The 21,078-nt window shown below is 37.3% G+C and overlaps 2 protein-coding genes and 1 non-coding gene across 8 annotated transcripts in view; all 3 read left to right on the top strand.

The window, feature by feature from the left end:
• Positions 1-4,007: 4,007 nt before the first annotated feature.
• Positions 4,008-14,165, top strand: NSI (nuclear shuttle interacting). Of its 3 annotated transcripts, none has more exons than XM_039124888.3 (8): positions 4,010-4,207; positions 6,889-6,974; positions 8,539-8,599; positions 10,209-10,398; positions 12,516-12,618; positions 12,769-12,869; positions 13,050-13,143; positions 13,851-14,165. In XM_039124888.3, the coding sequence occupies exons 1-8, from the start codon at positions 4,173-4,175 to the stop codon at positions 13,928-13,930; spliced, it is 750 nt and encodes a 249-aa protein (XP_038980816.1). In that variant the 5' UTR covers positions 4,010-4,172; the 3' UTR covers positions 13,931-14,165. The 3 variants fall into 3 exon arrangements, with proteins under 3 accessions (XP_088559503.1, XP_038980816.1, XP_038980817.1); XM_039124889.3 differs by having other exon boundaries at positions 4,011-4,207; positions 12,516-12,615; XM_088703377.2 differs by lacking the exons at positions 6,889-6,974; positions 8,539-8,599 and having other exon boundaries at positions 4,008-4,207.
• LOC120110338 (5S ribosomal RNA) lies at positions 5,731-5,849 on the top strand. Its single transcript, XR_005511281.1, has one exon. It is a non-coding gene; the product is annotated as a 5S ribosomal RNA (ribosomal RNA).
• Positions 14,166-18,546: 4,381 nt separating the features above from the next.
• The window catches only part of LOC103716688 (putative LRR receptor-like serine/threonine-protein kinase At1g06840), a 59,478-nt gene continuing 56,946 nt past the window's right edge, over positions 18,547-21,078 (top strand). Inside the window, exons 1-2 of one of the 4 annotated variants that reach the window (XM_008804790.6) lie at positions 18,547-18,850; positions 19,023-19,088. The gene's annotated coding sequence lies outside the window, so the exon portion shown is untranslated. Of the gene's footprint in view, positions 18,941-19,022; positions 19,089-21,078 lie in introns of all 4 variants that reach the window. The other 3 variants (XM_088703376.2, XM_088703375.2, XM_026808300.4) reach the window with 3 other exon arrangements.

Below are 21,078 nucleotides of genomic sequence, written 5' to 3'. Positions count from 1 at the left end.
TAAATAAATAATAAATATAAAACTAAACATGTACAAATTTTTACATTAAACTTGAAATGAAGAATTTACTTTGAGTAATATTTTTGATGTTTCTTATCTCAACAATTAATTATATAGTACAGGTGGTAGTGTGGTATGCTGATCAAACAGATATTTATAATTCTATGGTGAGAAGAATAAAAACCCCATGTTGTAAGTTTTTTTTTTTTGATTGAAATGTTATAAGTTCTGTTTGGTCTAATTGAAATGGCACAAATGGGTGCAATTCAAGAAAGATTAGTATGATTAATTGGTGCCTTTGTAATATTTTACGATGAATTGTAATTTGATATATTTAGATTGTTAATTAGTTTGTATATATTGGAGAATCAAATCAAAGGTAAGATAGTTATGTTTTCTTGTATGCATAGATGAAGTTTATTTTTGTATATAATAAAGGATGGTAAAAGAGGCATATTTTTTTAAGCAAAATAATTAATTATGAAGGAGCGTGATTATACTTGAATTGCATGGATAATGGATGTAAGCTATTTTATAATTAAACTAAGATGGATGATTGAAGACTTGAAGTTGGATATGACTTTGCTGGATTTAATGTAAACATTCAGCTATGTTATCTTTATTAAGGTAGTGGGTAAGTAGGTGATTGGAAGTGACCTAGCTACTATAGATCTCTTATGGGGTGCAAGCTAGCTTTCATTCCATTTAGTAATTACGCACTAAGTATCAACTAACATTTTGAGAATATAGAGTTCGTTATAAAGGGGTTTTTTTTCCCCAAAACTCCACTTTTTGAGTTTTATGAAGAATCAATATTGGTTTCCAATATATTAAGCCTGCAATCAGTTGATAATCTGACTTCTATTTTTTGTTGTTACATAAGACTGCTTTATGTGCAATGGAATATAATCATTAAGATTGTTGATTACAACAGGGATAGACGAAGCAATTTTATTGAATCCATACTCATTAGTAAACTTCATGCCTATAAACCATTACAAGAAAGTATAAAATCTGTAATATTCAAGTTTTGTGGGCTACATGAGAGTGCCTAGAAATTTTTAAGAGTTTCTATATAAAATTTGGCCAAGTCTATTGCGTTCAAGAGTTTAATTCATTAGCTAAAGTACAGAACCACTACGATTTGATATGGTTCGACATCATTGCAACTAACATTTTAGCAACTAATTGAGCACTCTGCATATAGTTTATCCTAAAAATCATTGGAATTGTGCAAATGTAATCTATGGTCCACTAGACCTATGCATAAATGGATAGGTGAACCACTACTTTCTTTAATTCAAAATGACCCCAATAAATAATAAAAATAAGAAATTGCTTTTAGGACAAACCTATAATTATTGCCATGGATTTCCTTGCTAAACTTTTTCAATATAAGTTCAGCCCAACATGGAAGACTTGATTCAAGAAATAATAAAAAAAAATGCTAATATAACATAACTCTCACACATTATAAAGAAACATCAGGATTCCTGTATTTATAATGGTAACAAGTCACATGTTTGAGTGGAGAGAGTTTTATAAGATAAACTTGCAAGATGTTGATGCTAACCAAAATTTTGTGGAATCTCTTCTGATTTCTAATGCTAGTTCAACATTATTCATGATCTAATTAAACTAAGACTAATTAGATGGCTTCATGAAACCTTAGATTTTTTATTGGATCTCTCCATTATAAGAAAAGAAACGAAACACTTTTAACAAATGTGGGGTTCACCACGATGCCATGTTCTTTCCAAAACGGGATGGGGTTACCATTTTTGTTTCCACAAAGTTTTACATCAAACTATATTTCCTTTTCTCCTTTTCTAATATTCATATATTGGAATGCAACCTTGCACTCAAAAGTTTGCTTTCCCTTCCTATTCAATGAAGCAAAGCCCAAGCTTTTTGACTGCATAATTGAATGGCTAGCCTGTAATTTTGCAATTGAAAGTGGTCCTTCGATGGGATGTGCCGAAGGGGAGGAATATAAGGAAGTGGAATGATGCGACAGTTGTAACACGGAACTCGATAAGGAAGTAATCATCGACAGCGCTTCTTTCCTTTCTTTGTGGGCTGTTTTTGACGTTATAATATCCAAAAAGCCTTGCAACGACGCAAGTACGGTCCCGCTCTCCCGACCGTGACCGCTGTTCCTTTGCCTCTCTCGAGATTCTGGGAGGAATGCTTGGGGCCCCATGGAGTCACAATAATTGGTTGAAAGTGGGGTTGGTTGCATGTGAAGAACCAACGGCTGAGTGACACGTTCATATGGAGGAGTTTGGTACCATACTTGATAAGGGAAGCAATTTGATGATAGATCGACTTTTTTTTTTTTTTTTGTTATGGTGGGCGGACCATACTTGACAAGTATCAATACACCTAATAAAATCAAAAAACAAAATACCTCAGAGTGCCAGAGCAATAGCTTTACAGAAAACATATTTGGTCTGTAGATTCAGCCAGTTCGCCGATGCTGTTCCAACATCAGAGAAGAATTTTTTTGGATAGTCACAAATAATATATTTTATGCTTTTTTATTTTATGATAGTTATTGTATTTTTAAAAAACATCTTTTGAAGTCTTCTAAATTTAGCATAGTTGATAGAAAATTTTTAAATTTATGGAATATCTGCTAAAGTCTTTGAAATCACTTTAGTCTCCTTTGAAGCCCTTCTTTCGTATAACCGTAGATTTTCTTCTTCCTTGTCCATTTCAAGTAGAGGCTGTAGAGCTTCATTTTGCGCAAATTTTACCATTTTCTTTACTCAAGAACTTCAGAAAAATTATACGAAATTCATCTGACGTCATGTTGTAATATAGTTAATTATAACATTGTAAATACAATGTGGAATATACCACCCATATACATAATACTATCTACACAACAATTTTGAACCATGTAGACTTATTACGAATTTATTTTATCTATGCAGCAATTATGAGATGTTTTAATTATAAAACATAGCTTAAAGTAATGAAGTACAAATAAGAGAGAATAAAAACCCTGATAAAACAAAAAATATAAAGTACTAGCATCATGCAATGTTAAACAAGTTTGTTGTAGATATTGAGCAATATCAATGCACACGGTGGGACATTTCTATGCACATATTAGACAACATCAATGAGCATATTCTGCTCAAACCTTTGTCTTGGCCTTCCTCATGTATGACTGTATGAGTCTTGTGTCTTTCTTCGTCCCTCAAATATAAGCTTATGATGGAACTTTTATCACCCAAGATGACGAATCTCTTGTGGCATTGTATGGATATGTAAAATACCGAATTTTCAATTTTAGCAAGAAAAGATGGGAAACGGATACTCAATATAAAGTAAGTAAACAGAATTTCTTACTCGATCTCGAGAATACATATAAAATTCAGTAGAAAGCTGCATTCAATATGGAGAAACGTAGTAAAACTAGCTTTACTTGACCTAACCCTCGAAAGTGAAGGACGAGGCGACAATGGCTTTGGAGCATCCGGGCAAGAATCAGGTACGTAACAAGCATACATAATATAGATAGTACATGTTCTTAATGGAAAACACATGTGATAAGAAAAAAAAGGACTTGAAATTGATAAACTAAGTCACAGTATATTATAGCTAATATATAATTAATTCCTTTTAAACTCAATTCAATGATTCACATTTGGCTTAGTAAGCATATGATGAACCATTAACCCAAGCTTGAACCCTGCTTGAACTGAGGTTGGTATAAGTTGGCATCGATCTCGACTCCAGAAGAAGACAAGTTCGAATTGATTTCAGCCCAATAGAGATTATCAAGCCATTCAAGATAGGCTCGAGCTTTGATCGGTAACAAACTCATCAAAAACACATCAAGCTTGATCTCCTATTTTTTTTATTCGACGGTTACGTCAAGCTTGATCTCAACTGCCAGACTTGAATTCAATTTCGAATCGAGTGAATCAAACCAGGTTCAATCAAGCGCACCGTTCTTAGCTACATCCAATTCTACGTCCATGTAACCATTTGATCGCACCGTCGGATTGTCACCATCGTCAAGGGGGCTTCTGCTCCCAGGCCAAAAGCCTTATCTCTTCTGTTCCACTCTTTCTAATAAACGGCAGCAGAGAGAGAGAGAGAGAGAGAGAGAGAGAGGCGCCAAGGCTCAGGTTCGAGAGGGATTAGGGAAAAGAAAGATGCTCTCCAGCGCATCGGTTGCCTCATCGTCTCCGTAAGTTTGCGAGTTCATTAAATGGGAACAAAGATCGTATTTTTGCCCTTTGTTTTGAGTTTTTCTTTTCGATGTGCTTGTTTATCCTCCGGTAAAAGAAAAAAACGTCGATTTTAGTACCTTGGAAGGAATTTAAAAGAATCCGTCGGGAAATCTTGGGTGAAATTGGATGTTTTCTTGCTTGCTTCTACCTTGCTGCTGCTTCAAATCAACCTTTAACTTGGTCGGTTTTATTTGATGAATCTGGCGTAGATTATATTACTGTAACTTCTAGCATATTTGGATGCCCTAGTAGGAATTTGTCATACAAATTAATAATTTTGTTTAATCGCACATACAGAATTGTAAAAAGTGGAGAAGTTTTATTTTGGGCCCAGTATTCTTGTTACAAAGCATGATATAAACAGAAAACTCGAACAATTCTTCCTATCCATGGTCAAACAATTCTTCCATCTATGTGCCGTGTGTAAAACTCGAGGAGAAAATGCGAAATGTTAGCTCATTAGGGGTTTAAGACAAAGGCTATGGAACTAGTTCGATCTCACCTTTAGGCTTTTGCTTATAGCTTTTAACTATGCTATCTTAAGTTGGCTTCTTTGCCTCAAATTTTCGTTGTAATGTGGCCACATTGAATTCTTTTTTTTCTTCTTCTTATCTACACATGTTCATACAGTCTCCAGACAAGCATTTCATTATCTAGTCAGTTTGGCTAGACTTGTACTACATATGCACCTCGGTATTTTATCTTGGTGATGCCCTCCCTATGTGCTGTATGATACTCTTTCTTGCCCCGCTAATGGTTACCTCTCAAATTTCTAGCCCAGTGATGGACACCAAAAAGCCTACAATCTCTGCTTTCACATTCTTTGAAATAACTAAACTGAAACTTCAATTCAGTGGATTTCAATTAAACCCTACAGAATAAGGTCTTCAACAAGCTGTTCTAACTCTTCATGCGTATCTGTGTTATAAATTCTGAAAGCAGTTCCCTTATAGATTCTGTCATAATGATAGTAACACATACTATTATGACCTTTTCACTGGCTTGGTTGATACTCCATGCTCATCAAAAGCCTTCATTTTGATGATGCATATTGTAAGGACCCGTGCGGGTGTGTGTTTAGTCCCACATCGGTTATTTGCTGGATAGATCTTGGGTACTTATACAGGATCAAAGAACCCAAATAATACCTTCCGGCTAGCCATTTTGGGTGAGGTTTTGGGTTGTTACAAATGGTATCAGAGCGGACCCGGCTCATAACTTATGTGGACTAGGGGACACTGCAGCACGGATCCATTGGGGTTGACCACGGACCGATCGCGGTGTTTGTGATTAGATTTGAATGGATTTGAACCTTTAGCCTGACGAGGACGTCAGGGCTTGAAAGGGGGGAGTATGTGAGGATCCGTGTGGGCGTGTGTTTAGTCCCATATCGATTATTCGCTGGGTAGATCTTGGGTACTTATACAGGATCAAGGAACCTAAACAATATCTTCCGGCTAGCTATTTTGGGTGAGGTCCTGGGTGCGATCATACCAGCACTAATGCACCGGATCCCATCAGAACTCCGCAGTTAAGCGTGCTTGGGCGAGAGTAGTAATAGGATGGGTGGCCCCCTGGGAAGTCCTCGTGTTGCACCCCTTTTAAAAAGGGGACACTGCAGCACAGATCCATTGGGGTTGATCACGGACCGATCGTGGTGTTTGTGATTAGATTTGAATGGATTTGAACCCTTAGCCTGACAAGAACGTCAGGGCTTGAACGGGAGGAGTATGTGAGGACCCGTGCGGGCGTGTGTTTAGTCCCACATCGGTTATTCCTGGGTAGATCTTGGGTACTTATACAGGATCAAGGAATCCAAATAATACCTTCCGGCTGGCCATTTTGGGTGAGGTCCTGGGTTGTTACAAATGGTATCAGAGCGGATCCGGCCCATAACCTATGTGGACTAGGAGACACTGCAGCACGGATCCATTGGGGCTGACCACGGGCCAATCGTGGTATTTGTGATTAGATTTGAACCCTTAGCCTGACGAGGACGTCAGGGCTTGAACAGGGGGAGTATGTGAGGACCCGTGCGGGTGTGTGTTTAGTCCCACATCGGTTATTTGCTGGGTAGATCTTGGGTACTTATACAGGATCAAGGAACCCAAATAATACCTTCCGGCTAGCCATTTTGGGTGAGGTCTTAGGTTGTTACACATATAATTTTTCAAATAATGTCACTCAATTTGAATTGAGTATGCCAAGAGTTCTAATGTGTCCGAATTCTATGATAACAATTGCGCCATAATTAGAACTGCTTAGTTTGTTTAGCTGTTAGAAATGGCTAGTTTATTTTTTGTAGTACTTGTCATCAGTCTAACGTTCAACACTCAGTTTATATATATTTATTATATCTTAGGAAAAAAAAGATGTATTCTAAAAGCAGCACAGGATTCATATCAGTACCTTTCACACTGTGTAAGGTAACTGGATGTGAGAAATATGAGCTGAAAGCTGAAGAATGAGAAACGAAGTGCTCATATCACTTTCAGTAACTGCTAGAGTTGTTTGGTTTTAGATGATCTATCAACATATATATGTTTATTTAGAGATTTTTATTGTTGTGTTAAACTTGGATCTTTGGCCATGGGGCATGCTCTAATCCGCTGTCATTCACATATTTAATCTTTCATAGGTACCATATTCATTTCCTTGCTTGCCATTTTCAAGTTCCAAATCGATCTCTTCCTCCTTCAAATGTATTCTTTGGGCTAATGCCAGGTAAGCGTCTTCTACTTCTAAGGCAATGAAGTAGGTCAGCTGTATTCAATTTTGTAATCTCATCATGTGCAATTAGAATATAGTGCGAAGCGATTAATACATATATAAGAATTTGCAGGGCAACCATAGGTTTTTGTTATTATTACTATTTTTCTTTTAGAAAAGTGGACTCAGATGGTTAAGTAATGGAGGAATCATTTTTTTGAATACGGGAATGCATTTGACTGGATTTGATACGTTTTTCCTAAGGACCAACATGATTATTCACCTCTTTTTCTTCTTTTTTAATTTCAAAATATATGACCACAATTTAGTATACTTATATGTATTATCTACATATATCTATGTCACTACGTCTATGATAAAAATACAACTTCCTTCTCTATTTTTATCATTTTTCCAATTGTCTCCTTATAGACATAGATGCATTGTCTTATGTACATACATGTGTATATGTAAATACTTGTATGTACGTATGCATAGGATATAGTTTTAATGCTCCTAAAGCATAATTTATGTTATTATGCTGCATATTCAAATTGATGATTCAAATCATTTGTCACTACTCATGTCATTTAGATATAAAAGTTAAAAAATATTTTGGAGTCTTGTTACCTATGCATCAAAGGATCAAAAGATGAACTAATCTTCGACAAAAACAAACATATTTGTTGCAAGAAAGATTCCAAAAGCATTCAAACCATTTTAATTATGGACAATTTGTCTTTACAGTTTGTGGTACAATGGACAAAGTGGATTAATGATGTGTATTTCCCATTGCACATTTTTTTTTCATTGTTTTAGTTATCCTTAGGAACATTTAGGCTGTCCCATAATCATATTTTTGTATCCATGAAGCATGTATGCAAGTTTGATACTCCTATCTTGTGATCATCATGGTAAAAGTGGAATGTGCCCCTTGTATCTCCTTTTTTTATTTTATACATGTCTTAGCACTATGTTTTGTCTGATTTTTTTTTTTCTATCAATTTCTTTAGCCATTTAATGCTGGATATCGGTCGTAGGATGATACTTTCATTGGACATACCATCTTGACACAATACCATTATCTTATTTTCATGCATTCTCAATTTCTTCAAAACATTTCTAATAGGACTTGGGTCCACCGGTTTGAACCACTCTCCTTAGCACTTGTATGGGGAGAAGTTCTGAGTTCAAACTCCAAAGGTGGTGATCCCATTGCTGTTCTCAAAAAAGAAAAAGTGGTCAAAACAAAGGTTTGCCATCTCGATACTAGATCCCGTACAAGTGCCCACCTGGTACACCACATATCAAGTTTTGGTACTTTCATACCTCTATACTGACACTCGAAATAGAGGGTGTACCGAGTCTTGATATCCTACTGGTGCAGTACGGTATGCTCTGTACTGGATGGTATGGTCTGAGATCGCAAACCTTGGTCAAAACATTAGATTGTTTCACAATTCCCCTTAAATGCGAATTTGTTTTGTTAGTGCTATCAGAGGCATCATACAATCAGATAAGTCAGTTGAGTTAGGTGGGAACCAAGTAATAATAATGCTCACACTTTTTTTTTTTGCAGCAAAAAGAAGAGTGAATGTTTTTCCTTTGAGAGCTAGCTTTTGGGATTCCATCAGATCTAGGTAACTGAAAATGCACATTAACATCAATGATGTAAAGATTACTTTATAACTCCAGCAACGAGAATGATACTTCACTAAAAAATATTTTTTGTGATTCACGTACTGGAACTTGGCTTTGCTTTCTGACTTGCCGATGTACGATGCTTTACAAGTTTTTGTTAGAATTCCATTAGAATTTGATATTCTGATTTGCCTGCATTCTTTTGTGGTGTAATGACCACTTCCAAGAGATTTGCCCTTTGTCCAGTTGGATATTTGGAAAAAGACATTTAGGTTAATGTGCTAAAAAAACAAGTTACTCTCTTTACTAACCTCGATTGGCATCAGCAAGGTTTTTTTGCGATCAAGTTCATGAATAAAACATGCAGAGATCCTATCCAAGAGCTCTTTAAGATTTGTTTCTCCTCATTTGAATAAAGAACTGCTAGGTAGTGTATTTTCATCACTGTCCTGACTACTGCAGTAGAGGAAGCTTAATATATGCTATATTTCTCCTTGGTTATTATTTTATTAAATGATCTTCTTGTCCGAGGCATCTGCCAGAGGGTCTAAAACAAGTATCTCGAGGTATTTCCGGCCTTCCTCCTCACTATGGCTGTTTTTTTCCCTAAATTGCGCACTTCCAAACAACACTAAATGTTTTTTGCACTTAAGCCTCTCCTTGTCCCAGTTATAAGCTTACTCTATATATCAATCTTTTAAACTGAACCTCTGATAGCTTATCACTTGTCCATGTTAATATCCTTCATTGCTATACGATTCTGTGCTATATGTTCCTTCATTAAAACTTTTTGGTTCATATGATAGTGTTGGTCCTATAATAATGTCACATATATTTTTTTTAAGTCCTACTAGCATACAATGATCTCATTACACTCTGAAGGCTTCTTAATTTCATTCACCTTGCTCTAATGTGATTGAAGACAGATGTCTATCTTTTCAACCATCTATATAATGGATCCTACTTGGCAAAAGCGTCATTATGACAAATTTTATTGTTCATTTCTAGATATGTATCCAAATTATCTTTCAAATCCACAAAAGTTGCAAACAGCATACTCCATTTTGGTGCGATCAATATATAGAAATTTTATTCTTTAGAACTTCTATAACCCCAATACTATGTTCTTCCTTGCTTGTCTGATCAGTCAACAATCTATCAACTGAAATTAACATGCGCCAAGTTTTCTCTTCATGGAGATTGATAGCTACTGCATCTGAAACAGTGTTGAAAGTTGGACAATTAAATTGACCCCTGATGACAGCAGATAACATATTGGCACTGTAAACTTCTCAATCTATCTGTAAGTAGATTGTCCACTTCTTACACGTCTTTAGCAAGACAATGTGGCCCATCTGATGATGCCTTAATTTCACCATTACCCATGGGATTATTTCTTTAGGAACCTAATAAGCTTCATCTAAACCAATAAAATCATGTTTAAGTTCTTTTGAGCTCTAAATTTAATTGTTTATTTGTTTCTTTTGAGTTCTTACTGGGTATCTATGTATAGAAACTGTCTCGAGAAAGACATGGGATTCATTGTTCGTTTTCTTTTTCTTCATGGATTAACAAGCATTAACAAACATGATTTATGTGGTCATGCAGTTTCTTGAAGAATAACAACAACTCTACACAGATTACTGAGCCACCACCAACATTAATGGAAGAGGAAGAACCCTTGCCACAGGAGATAGTACTTCTAGAAAGGACTCAACCTGATGGAACATTTGAGCAAATAATCTTTTCTTCATCCGGAGATGTTGATGTTTATGAACTCCAAGCTTTATGCGATAAGGTGATTATTTACTTGTTGACAATTGACTTTCGAATGTTTTAACACAGATATATAGTATTTGTGACTCATGACTTACATGATTGAGTGCGATGAAGGACAGAGATTAGAACCTTTAGCCATATGTATCCATTGGAAAATATTGAGAATCAAGCACGAGTTCCTTGCAATAATATCTTTATTGAACTGTAAAATGGCATCAAATAGTTATTCTTTTGTCAAAGATTACTTGCTAAGGAAGTTTACAAAATGACTCCTGTTTTGTTTATCAAAGTACTTTTTAAGAAAATCATTTTCTTTTATTTTTGTTATAATCATTTTCTTGGTTATTTTTCATGCATAATTTCCCTCCTTCCATCTCTCTCTCTCTCTCTCTCTCTCTCTCGGTCGCTCACTCTGTCCAACCCCCCCCCTGGGCGAAATAAAAACAGCAATCCTCTGTTTACCACTTATTTAAGGTTCCATGTGTAACTAGCAAAACTGAGCAAACCACAAAGACATGCAAATTAACACACAATCACTACACAAAGATCTGAGCAAGAGAAAAATCATTGGGAATCAAACAGAAATAGATTAAGTTAAGGAGGGTCTTTTCCATGAGGATCTGATTTGAAGATTACCTTGTTAGGAGGGGATGACGAGATATTATGACTAGATGATGAGATGTTATATGAGGGGCACTGGGGCACCTAGCGAGGATGTTGTTGGAAGCCGCTAAAACCAAAAGAACCAAAAGAAACCAAGAAGAAATTCTTGCTCTTGTACAGTCTGAAGAAGTACAAAAAATGACACATCACCAGAAAACCTAACTTAAATAAATTCTTTAGAGATGTGGTAAGGAAACAAATAGCACAAATAAGAGACAGGTGAAATGATAATGTGTAATGCATGGGAAGAAGCACTTGAAGAGGTCATGTAGATGCTCCAGATGATGCAACACTGACCCTATGACCTCTGCAATGATCCTGCATGATGTAATTGAAAATAAGTCGCAAGTCGATTAAATTTGAAAGTAAACATCTTTATTTATAGTTTGGAATTGGAAAAATATGAGGAGCCACTAGTTAATCAATGATATTCCATCAAGGATGTAAGGGTCCTTTTTTCAGAGAGATGCAAGGGCGACTCATCTGCAGTGTATATTTGATATTTAAGAGATAAGCTATAAGAATTGATGCATAATAATATTATGTGAACTGTGAAGTACGAACAACCATAGCTTCAAGTATGCAAAGGATAATGAAAATAAAGTTTGGGAACATATTTGGCATATACCAGCTTGCCTTGACTAGGAACTCTCCTCTTCCTTTTTATTTTCTTTTTTTTTGTTTGTTTGTTTCTTTTCATGTGCTTGCGGGTGGTGGGGTTGGGGTTGATCAGGGAGGAGGCCCCTTGCGCAATATTTAAGAGATGACCTATAAGAATTGATGCATAATAATATTATGTCAAGTATGAACAACCATAGCTTCAAGTATGCAAAGTATAATGAAAATAAACTTTGGGAAAATATTTGGCATATACCAGCTTTCCTTGACTAGGAACTCTCCTTTTCCTTTTTATTTTCTTTTTGGTTTGTTTCTTTTCATGCGCCTGCGGGTGGTGGGGTGGGGGTTGATCAGGGAGGAGGCCCCTTGTGCAGACCTCATTGTAGGTGCCTAAGAAAACACACCCCCCAGCAAAACTACAGACATGAAAGAAAAGAAGAAAAATATTCAGTTGATGGAACAGAGTCTGCTGTTATTCTGAAACAAGAAATCAAGATTTTACTATTTCAAAGAAATTCTTTTATTCAAATGCAACTTCTTTTTTTTATATATATACAATTTAACTATAACTTGTTTGGCATCATTGCCTGACAGGTATTTGGGTGCAAATTTTGATAGTTTTAAAACTTCAGGAAGAGAATATATTATAAAGGAAAGATGATTTCGTCCTTCTAAAACTTGGAATCTGAACAATGCATTAAAAATATTCTGACTCACGCTTACAATTCAGTAGATAACAATTGTTTTGATATCTGCAGATTTAATTACATTCTTTAAAAAAAAAATCCTGCTTAAACAGTTATTTGTATTAAATTGTGCATAATTGTTTTTATAATGATAACATGGATTTGACAGGTAGGATGGCCTCGAAGACCACTAACAAAAGTAGCAGCATCTTTAAGAAATAGCTACTTGGTTGCCACACTTCACTTAATAAGTAGATCTCCAGGCCCAGGTAGTTGTATTTTCTTCTGGGCAATTTTTTTGTGTTTCTGTTAGTTTGAGCTGATATGCCATGCTTGTTTTTATACTTTAAAACAATTTGCAGCTGAGATTCATATAATTAAATGATGAACATCTTAGTGTACTTGGAGAAGTTATTTGACAGAGGGGAATGAGCGGAAGCAACTAATTGGCATGGCTCGTGCTACTTCTGACCATGCCTTCAATGCTACAATATGGGATGTCCTTGTTGATCCTTCTTATCAGGTAGCTATCAGAATGGAATGGGTGAGCAAAATTTCATGCTAAACTTGCTCGTTTCGCTTTTTCTGCAAAACTTAGTCTTACCAGCTTATATTAGTTTTGGCAGACAGATCAGCTTGTTTACAATGGAGGAAAAAACTTTGTAAAATTACACATAGCTTAGGAATTTGTGATGCTTTTCAGGGCCAGGGTCTTGGTAAGGCACTCGTGGAACAGCTAATCCGGGCATTACTACAAAGAGACATTGGCAATATAACATTATTTGCAGACAGTAAAGGTACAGATGCTACACCTGTAGTGATCATTTCACTTTATCAAGTTAATTTTAGTCAAACCATAAGTTTCCCCACTTGCACTAACATAAGCAAGCAGCAGAATTTCCTTGGATCTCCAATGCTAAAAACCACTAGTTTATTGGGCTGAAAAGATGAAAATTGTTTTTCAAGTTTGGTCTCATTTATACACAACATTGATCATTAGCAGGTAATCTGCATTCTTGGCTAATAAGATGATGCAACATGCTGTTGCTGACAACTGTGGAAGAAAGATATAATTATCTATCTAGCAATCTGAACAACTATAGAAAAAAAACTAGTTAACAAATATAAGCACATAAGTTTTAAAGCCACCCCGTTGGAGTTCAGTTGATCTGCTCCCCTCTCTTAAAAAGAGGGAGTTTCACAGGGTCTAATTTCGAGTCCTATGGTGGGGAACCCACCGTATTTCTCAGGAAAAAAAAAGATACAAGTTTTTAAAGGTCCAGCAAGCAACTGGTAGCTGCAACGGAAAAGAAAATAAGTTATTGAGGTTACTTTACATTTTCCACAGATGAGTTTGTCTGTCTGCCTTGAGCACTCATTAAATAAATGAGCAATATCTATATTTAATACTACATTTATGGAATATTTTGCGATGTTATTGTATTTGTCTGACCATATTTTAAATGATTGAAGTTTAATAGGGTCTTGTTTGCATCATTTGCAGTTGTTGATTTCTATAGAAATTTAGGATTTGAAGCTGATCCTGAAGGTATCAAGGGCATGTTCTGGTACCCAAGATTTTAGCAGCCTTTTGATGATGGCGGGATTTCTACACGTTGTTTAATTGGAAGCATCATCTTGGAATCAAAGAGCTACTGCACCTGTAAATCTATGGCAATCACACATCAATTCATAACTTATTTTAATATTTTGGAATTCTTCCTGATCCTTTTGGCTGTGTCTCAGTCTGTGAATGCTTCATATGTTGGCAAGAAAACGCCCACTCATAACAAATGATTAATATAGCTTCTTCTGCACTCTTTCTAATAGTTATGAGAGAGCGGAGAGAATAAGGGAGGTATGTTGGTTATTATCCCAGCATGGATGGATAGCATTATATCTACCCGAAAAAAGGGGGGATTATAGCTGTTGTTCAGGGAGCATAAACCTCCTCTTAGGGCTCATTTTCTTACTGAAATCGAGCTCTGTCAAGCATATGTTTTAAGATTCATGGAGTACCTACATGCAATATTTAAATTTTAAAGGGTGTTGTTCATTGCAATAGATCTTACGGCGTCCGGCCGGACTAACTCAAACTTAAATGGAGAATCTTATCTATGATATTCAAATTCTACGAGTGGATATTACAATGATACTTAAAATAATTATGAAGGCATGCCTGGACCAGCTTAATCATGCGTTAGGGGTCTTTTTTCCATTTAAACCCTACAAATAAGAATATTATATCCCAGTTCTTTAGTTTTTCAAAAAGTTAACAGAACCATCCTTCTGTATCTCCTCTCAACGTTACCAGATTCTTTCTTCCATGGCCATTCTCTTAAACCCTAATGGTCCCTGGAGGGCTCGCTATTAGTTTTTAGGGCTAACAATTTGTGAGCCAATAGCCCATCCTTTGCCAAACTTTATACAACATTCATGCATTCGAGTTATTCATATTGCAATACGTTCTATATAATAGATAAAATAAAATAGTAGAAGAGATTGCATGCCAAATATTATTTTTGAACCTTTCATGGGAATGGCTAAAAGTGGATGGATATTGGAAAGTTCCTCTATAGGATACTCACACACACCACAATGAAGTACAACAAGTTTACGGAGGTCTTTGTCTCCATGGAAAGCCTTATTAAAACAAGTTCTAAAACCACAAATTACTTCTAAAACAAGTTATCAACTAAGGTAAAGAGTGGAGGATTATTAAATTGAATTAAAAACTAAAACCTTTATATAAAAGACTAAGACCATTTCTATCCATTACATCATTGGATCAAGAAACTTCTACATAGAGCTCGTGGAAAAGCAAGACTAAAATCACAAATCTATATTAAACCCAAAGCCATCTCAAATTTTTATCCAAATCCTATGCTTTTATCCATTCAAAGTAAGAATTTGCTGCTGGTCTATCATGTAATTTGAACTCCATCAAGGCAACATATTGGTTTTTTTCTAAACTAATAATCCTAGCTAAATCCATGCTTCTTTCAACGAGAACTTTCTTTTAGTTATGTGATCGAAAGACCACATGCCGCACAGTGCTCTGTTTCTATGGGGTATGCTACAAATTGCAGGACATTGATTGAGCCTAGAAGTTTCTGCCTTTGTGTTTCTATAAACAAGCAGCTATCCAAGGATATTCCAAATTCTTCCATCTAACCAAATATTTCCATTTTCTCTTTTTGTTATATATGTTTCTTGTTTTCTATGTTGTCTTTTTTTATTGGGACATAGGGTAAGCCAATCCCAATACTAAGGGAGAGAAAAAAATTGGGTTTTGGAAGATTAAAGCTGTAACAACCCAGGACCTCACCCAAAATTGCTAGCCGGAAGATATTATTTGGGTTCCTTGATCCTGTATAAGTACCCAAGATCTACCCAACGAATAACCGATGTGGGACTAAACACACGCCCGCACAGGTCCTCACATACTCCCCCCGTTCAAGTCCTGACGTCCTCGTCAGGCTAAGGGTTCAAATCCATTCAAATCTAATCACAAACATCACGATCGGTCTGTGGTCAACCCCAATGGATCCATGCTGCAGTGTCCCATAGTCCACATAAGTTATGGGCCGAATCCGCTCTGATACCATTTGTAATAACCCAGGACCTCACCCAAAATGACTAGCCGGAAGGTATTATTTGGGTTTCTTGATCCTGTATAAGTATCCAAGATCTACCTAGCGAATAATCGATGTGGGACTAAACACACTTTCGCACAGATCCTCACAAAAGTATTCCTATATTCCTCTAAAATTGGAACAGGATGGACTCTTCCCAATCAAACACGGCTGAAATAGAGTAATTTATTCCCTTTCCCATCCAAAGTTCAACCAAACATGCCCTACGAGCCTTTATGGTTTGTACCATTTATTCGAGTGAGATATCTCATCCCATCGTAGTTGACATCAGAATGCCGACTTTATTGCATGGATTGCGACACAATCGATCCTCCTCGGCCAGCCGCAGCCACTGACTTTAGAAGAAACGTGTTTATACCTGTTCCCATTACTTATCTTGCTGTGCTTCAAGGCATTTTTAATAGAGAGCTAAATGACAGGGCGACACCTTTTTTCCCCCCTATTTGAATCGATCTTCCATGGAAGGATGGAATTGGCTAGAATATTAGATGGTGATTGAGGATGTTTTAGCCTAATAAAGAGCAAATTCCAACACCTGTGCTCATAAAGTCTAAGATTCCCAACAAGGAGCAATCTTCCTGATGTGGCCTTTTAAGCTGGACCCACCAAACAGATCTCATCACAGCTGACCCGAGTTCTATATGGATCATCTCCTTGCTTGCACACAAGCAAGCCTTGAAACTTATCTTGATCGAAATCCCTTAAAAACAAAGTCTTGTAGGGAAAAAAAAGAGTACCATTTTTTCAAAAAAAAAAAAATCATTTTATTGTGATATCAATGATCCATTTTAAACTTCAATGAATGGCGGGTGCTCATTGGTTACCATTATGTCGTCATCTTATGTCTATATTTTGACTGTACCAGCTTTTTTTTTTTTTTTTGTTTAAAACGGCAATTCATATACCTCTAATGTGAGTACATCCTGCCAAATCAGAAGACAATAAAGAGTACAAAGAAGGCGGAAGCTCTACTGTAGGCATCCACAAGAACTCTCCAAAATGTCTCGCAACATAGGAGGCGATCCAGTCTGTAGCCCTGTTCGCCTCTTGAAAAGCATGTACAACCTGAAACTCGCTCAGCTTCGCCACCAGTCTGCTTGGTGACAATCTTCGAACCTATCCACGCCCCGTATCCACTCAATCACCATCGATGAGTCTTCCTCAATGTACACCCATTCGGCACCGAGCACCTGCCTCACATATGATATACCCTTCCAAGCTGCTCGAAGCTCTGCCCTGACGACGGTAAGACCTGGAGTGCAATGATCATCTGCTGCAACCAAACCGCTGCGATGGTCTCTGATCAGAAATCGAACACCTCCTGACTGCACATGATTTAAACCATATATTTTGGGATGATAAGTCTTTCTATTACTACCGGCAAAACCTTGGAAACTAAAATAATGAGCCAATCATTGAAGAGAAGAGGTCAATAGCCCGCTAGGTTTGTTTGGTGGACTAAATTATCCAGGAGTCAAACCACGAGATGGGACGACCGCGACTGCACGATTTCGTACCTACTGGGAAGTTGAGAAAACTCCACCCTTCTGGCGCTCAAGTATCCACGTTGGTGGAGTAAAATTGTTGGCCATCGTTTCGAACCGGAAGCCAAAAACTCGGTCTAACTCGATGATTACATCAAGGAAAAAAATTAATCAGAGAAATCGCACGAGTCATTTCTACTTTGTACGGACATTTACGTAGATCCTATTTTAAGTTTGGGAATGCATCCTATTTGCTGGTTATTCAATCAAAAATTGTTAATAACATCTCAAGTCTTCAGTTGAGAGCGAAGCAGCGTGTCATATATACATATTTTTTTTAATGTAAGGGAGGCATAGCCACCTAAATTTATTAAAAGATGATAGAAGAGAGAGAGAAAAAAAAATCATCTAGAGGAAGAGTTGTTGAGATGACCAAGTTGGTATAAGGTAAACCAAATTAAGTGGAACCGCACGTCATCACTTGCGTTAGGAGTCTATAATTATGAGTACCCACTTAATTGTAATTCCTTCTAGTCCTTCAATTTTTTTTTTCCTAATTATCTTGACAATGCCAGGATAATGAAAGAGGCTATGCCATATCAACCATTACATATTTGGGTTCACTAAATTGGGTTTCCTAAACAGGCAACAGTAAGAGCAACAGATACTTTACAATCTTAGTTCCAAGAAAAAAAAAATGATGTCTTGTTAACCTATAAGAATATTTAGAAAGATATTTTTTACCCCACTATTTTGTTCTATAATTATGTAACAAGTTTGATAATTAATTTTTTGGTCAAAGTTTACTGTATAGAATTTATATCGATGCCACACTAGCATAATGTCAGTATGTTACAGTATGAAATTTTGTCGAAATGCTATTTTTATTGGTATCCGTATCGAATTGATATGGCTATGTCCAGACAAAATACATTTGTTATTATTTGATACAGTATTATATGATATTTTAATTTTTTTTTTACAAAAGCTAGGTATAGTTATCAGAGGGCTAAGTATTTACGGCGGATATAATTCAAAGTTAATCGGAGGTTGGGCTTTTAGGAAAGGCATCGACGTTGCCTCTGAAGCACCACCGTCAGCGACGCCCTTTTTCACCCCCGTCGTTTTCCGCTTTGCCGTCCCCGTTGTCTCGTTTTTTCTATCTCCATCCTTCTCTCAATTAATTAATTATAATAGCGCCGCAGTTCACGTCGAACTCCCTACAAGTTGAAGAGCGATGTCCCTTTCCGAACTCCTCCTCCTCCTCCACCGCCTCCTCCCTCCCCTTCTCTTTGATTCGGTCGGAGAGCGCCTTCTTTCGCCGTGGAGGTGGCTTCCTCACCCGTTGTTTGTTTTCTTTCGAGGTACTTTTGTCTTTTTCCCGGGGATTACGGGCAGTATTCTCGGTTCTTGCGAACAGCAACCGGTTTCAAGGATTCGATTTTTGGGGGCTGGTTCGACTTCTGTCGTTGCATGGATCAAGAAATCGAAACGTCCTGAGTTTTTTTATCGTGATTGTGCTTGAACGTGTTGCAGGTTTTCAAGAATTTGGTTTGTGGAGTTTCCTGACGTCGTGTGAATCAGGGACGCAGACTCTTTGAGGTGGGTTGGAGTATTGTATCATTTGATTTCTGTTATTTTCTATTTTTATAAACAGTTTCTTGGTTTTCATGATTCCTGTGAGCTCGTTGGAGCGAGAAATCTTTGGGATTAGTCGGTATTAAGATTTTCTATCAGTCGGTATTAGCCGTTGCAAGAAATCCTAGCATCCCGATTGGAATGTTCTTGATCCCTGAGAGCTCGTTCGAGCAATCGAGATGCTATTTTGTTGATTCTGGGGGCTGGCTGGAGCAAGAAATTTTTGGAACGAAGACAGTCTTGATCTGTGTGTGTGTATGTATATATATATATATATATATTAATTTCTGGTTGCTTGCGAGAGCAAGAAATCCTAGTATTGGGACATTGTTAAGAGTTTCTTGATTTCTGAGGGCTGGTTCAAGCAAGAAATCTTAGTATCTGGACCAAGGTCCGAAATACCAAAACCGTATTAGTCTCGATGAAGGGTATGTATGATACATGCCATATCAAGGATCATGCTGACAGAAGGTATCCATGCATACCCATAGATATGCCTCAAACACCCTAAGTATGGCCTTTTTTAGCCTCTTAACTTTGATTTTGGGCTTTCTATCTTGTCTTGTCTAAATTTATGTTTTTGTAAGAAATAAGGTGGGAATATCGAGTTAAGGGTTCTAATCAAGGTTTTCTCTATATCCTGAAGTCATTAATATGCATAAATATTTCATAGCATCTCATAACTTGCAACATAAGATACATTAGAAAGATGTGTTAAAGTAAATAAAAGGAAAATATATTTATTATATTATTTAACTATACTATCATCAACGACCATGTACCAGGCACTAGCTTATTAATTTTTCTTATCAATTCTTGATCTTCAAAATTATTATAGCATGGCATGAAGTAAAAGTTATTACGTACACTTCCTTAAAGCATTCACCTTATTTCTTTTGGTGCATCGATTTATCTTCAGTTAGTAACTTAACGACGAGTGGTACGCAGGCATACCGCTCGGTTTGGGAGTGGTTTGGGGTTAGTTCAAGGCGAAGCGACCTTGATCTTCCCTCAAACTGCTTGTTCTGCCCTCATTTTGGGCGGTTTAGTGGCAGTTTGGATGGTTTCATCCAAATTGAGTCTCCATATACTATACTAAGTAGGCATACTGGTTGCCTATCGGACCGATATGGTTTTGGTTTGAACCGGTATCGAATCGGCCAACGCGCTGCACGTGTGGACACAAACCCGGGCGCACGCGAAAAAACAGGCGCGGATGCGTTAAATGCCACTTTGGAGCATTAAACGCCCCCGCACGGGTGCGCTGCCCCTGGGAATCGCGCTCGAAACCGTGCGTGAGTGCGGTTCCTAGTGCGGGGAATCGCGTGTGGGCGCGGTTCCCAGCTCGTGCCCGTGCGGGCGCGCTGCCCTGTGCGCGGGCGCTCTTCTCCTCACGTGGGCGCTCTTCCCCGTGCGCAGATGCACTGCCTCGAGGGTGGGTATCGGTGCGAACCGGTCCAGTTTGCACCGGTACTGGGCTTGTATTGGTGCGAACCGGTCCGGTTTGCACCGGTACCGGGCTTGTACTGCTCGGTTTCAGCTCCAAAGGGGCTGGAGCCGTTTTCCATGCTTGAAGGACTGGACCGGTTCGGCACGGGCTGAACCGGTCGGTACGGGCCGGTTCAGCATACCATGACTATGAATTTATTGATTTCTGAGGACTCGTATTTTTAGGATCACAAGAGTGTTAAGATTATTTTCCTCTATTCATGTTTTGATTGTTTTCATTTTGTAAAGTATGTGTAGTTTCTCTACTGTAAAAATTGGAATCTTTGACAAAGGTTTACTGTATTCATGAGTGTCACTTTTTTCTGAAGTTTCTAGAAGGATAATGTAGTGGTGCAAATATTTGTTTTCCAGTTCATCCACTGCTTCTTTCCCATAGCTAATATAATTACCAATGCATGTTACTTGTTATCCATTTCCATGTGTCTATTTCATTGCTTTAGTGAAG

The sequence above is a fragment of the Phoenix dactylifera genome, chromosome 8 (genome assembly GCF_051530095.1).
Source record: "Phoenix dactylifera cultivar Ajwa chromosome 8, Ajwa_hap1_PhDact_Kaust_v1.1, whole genome shotgun sequence".
NCBI lineage: Eukaryota > Viridiplantae > Streptophyta > Magnoliopsida > Arecales > Arecaceae > Phoenix > Phoenix dactylifera.
Note: the sequence above shows the minus strand (reverse complement) of the source record. Positions and strands in the feature narration are given on the sequence as shown.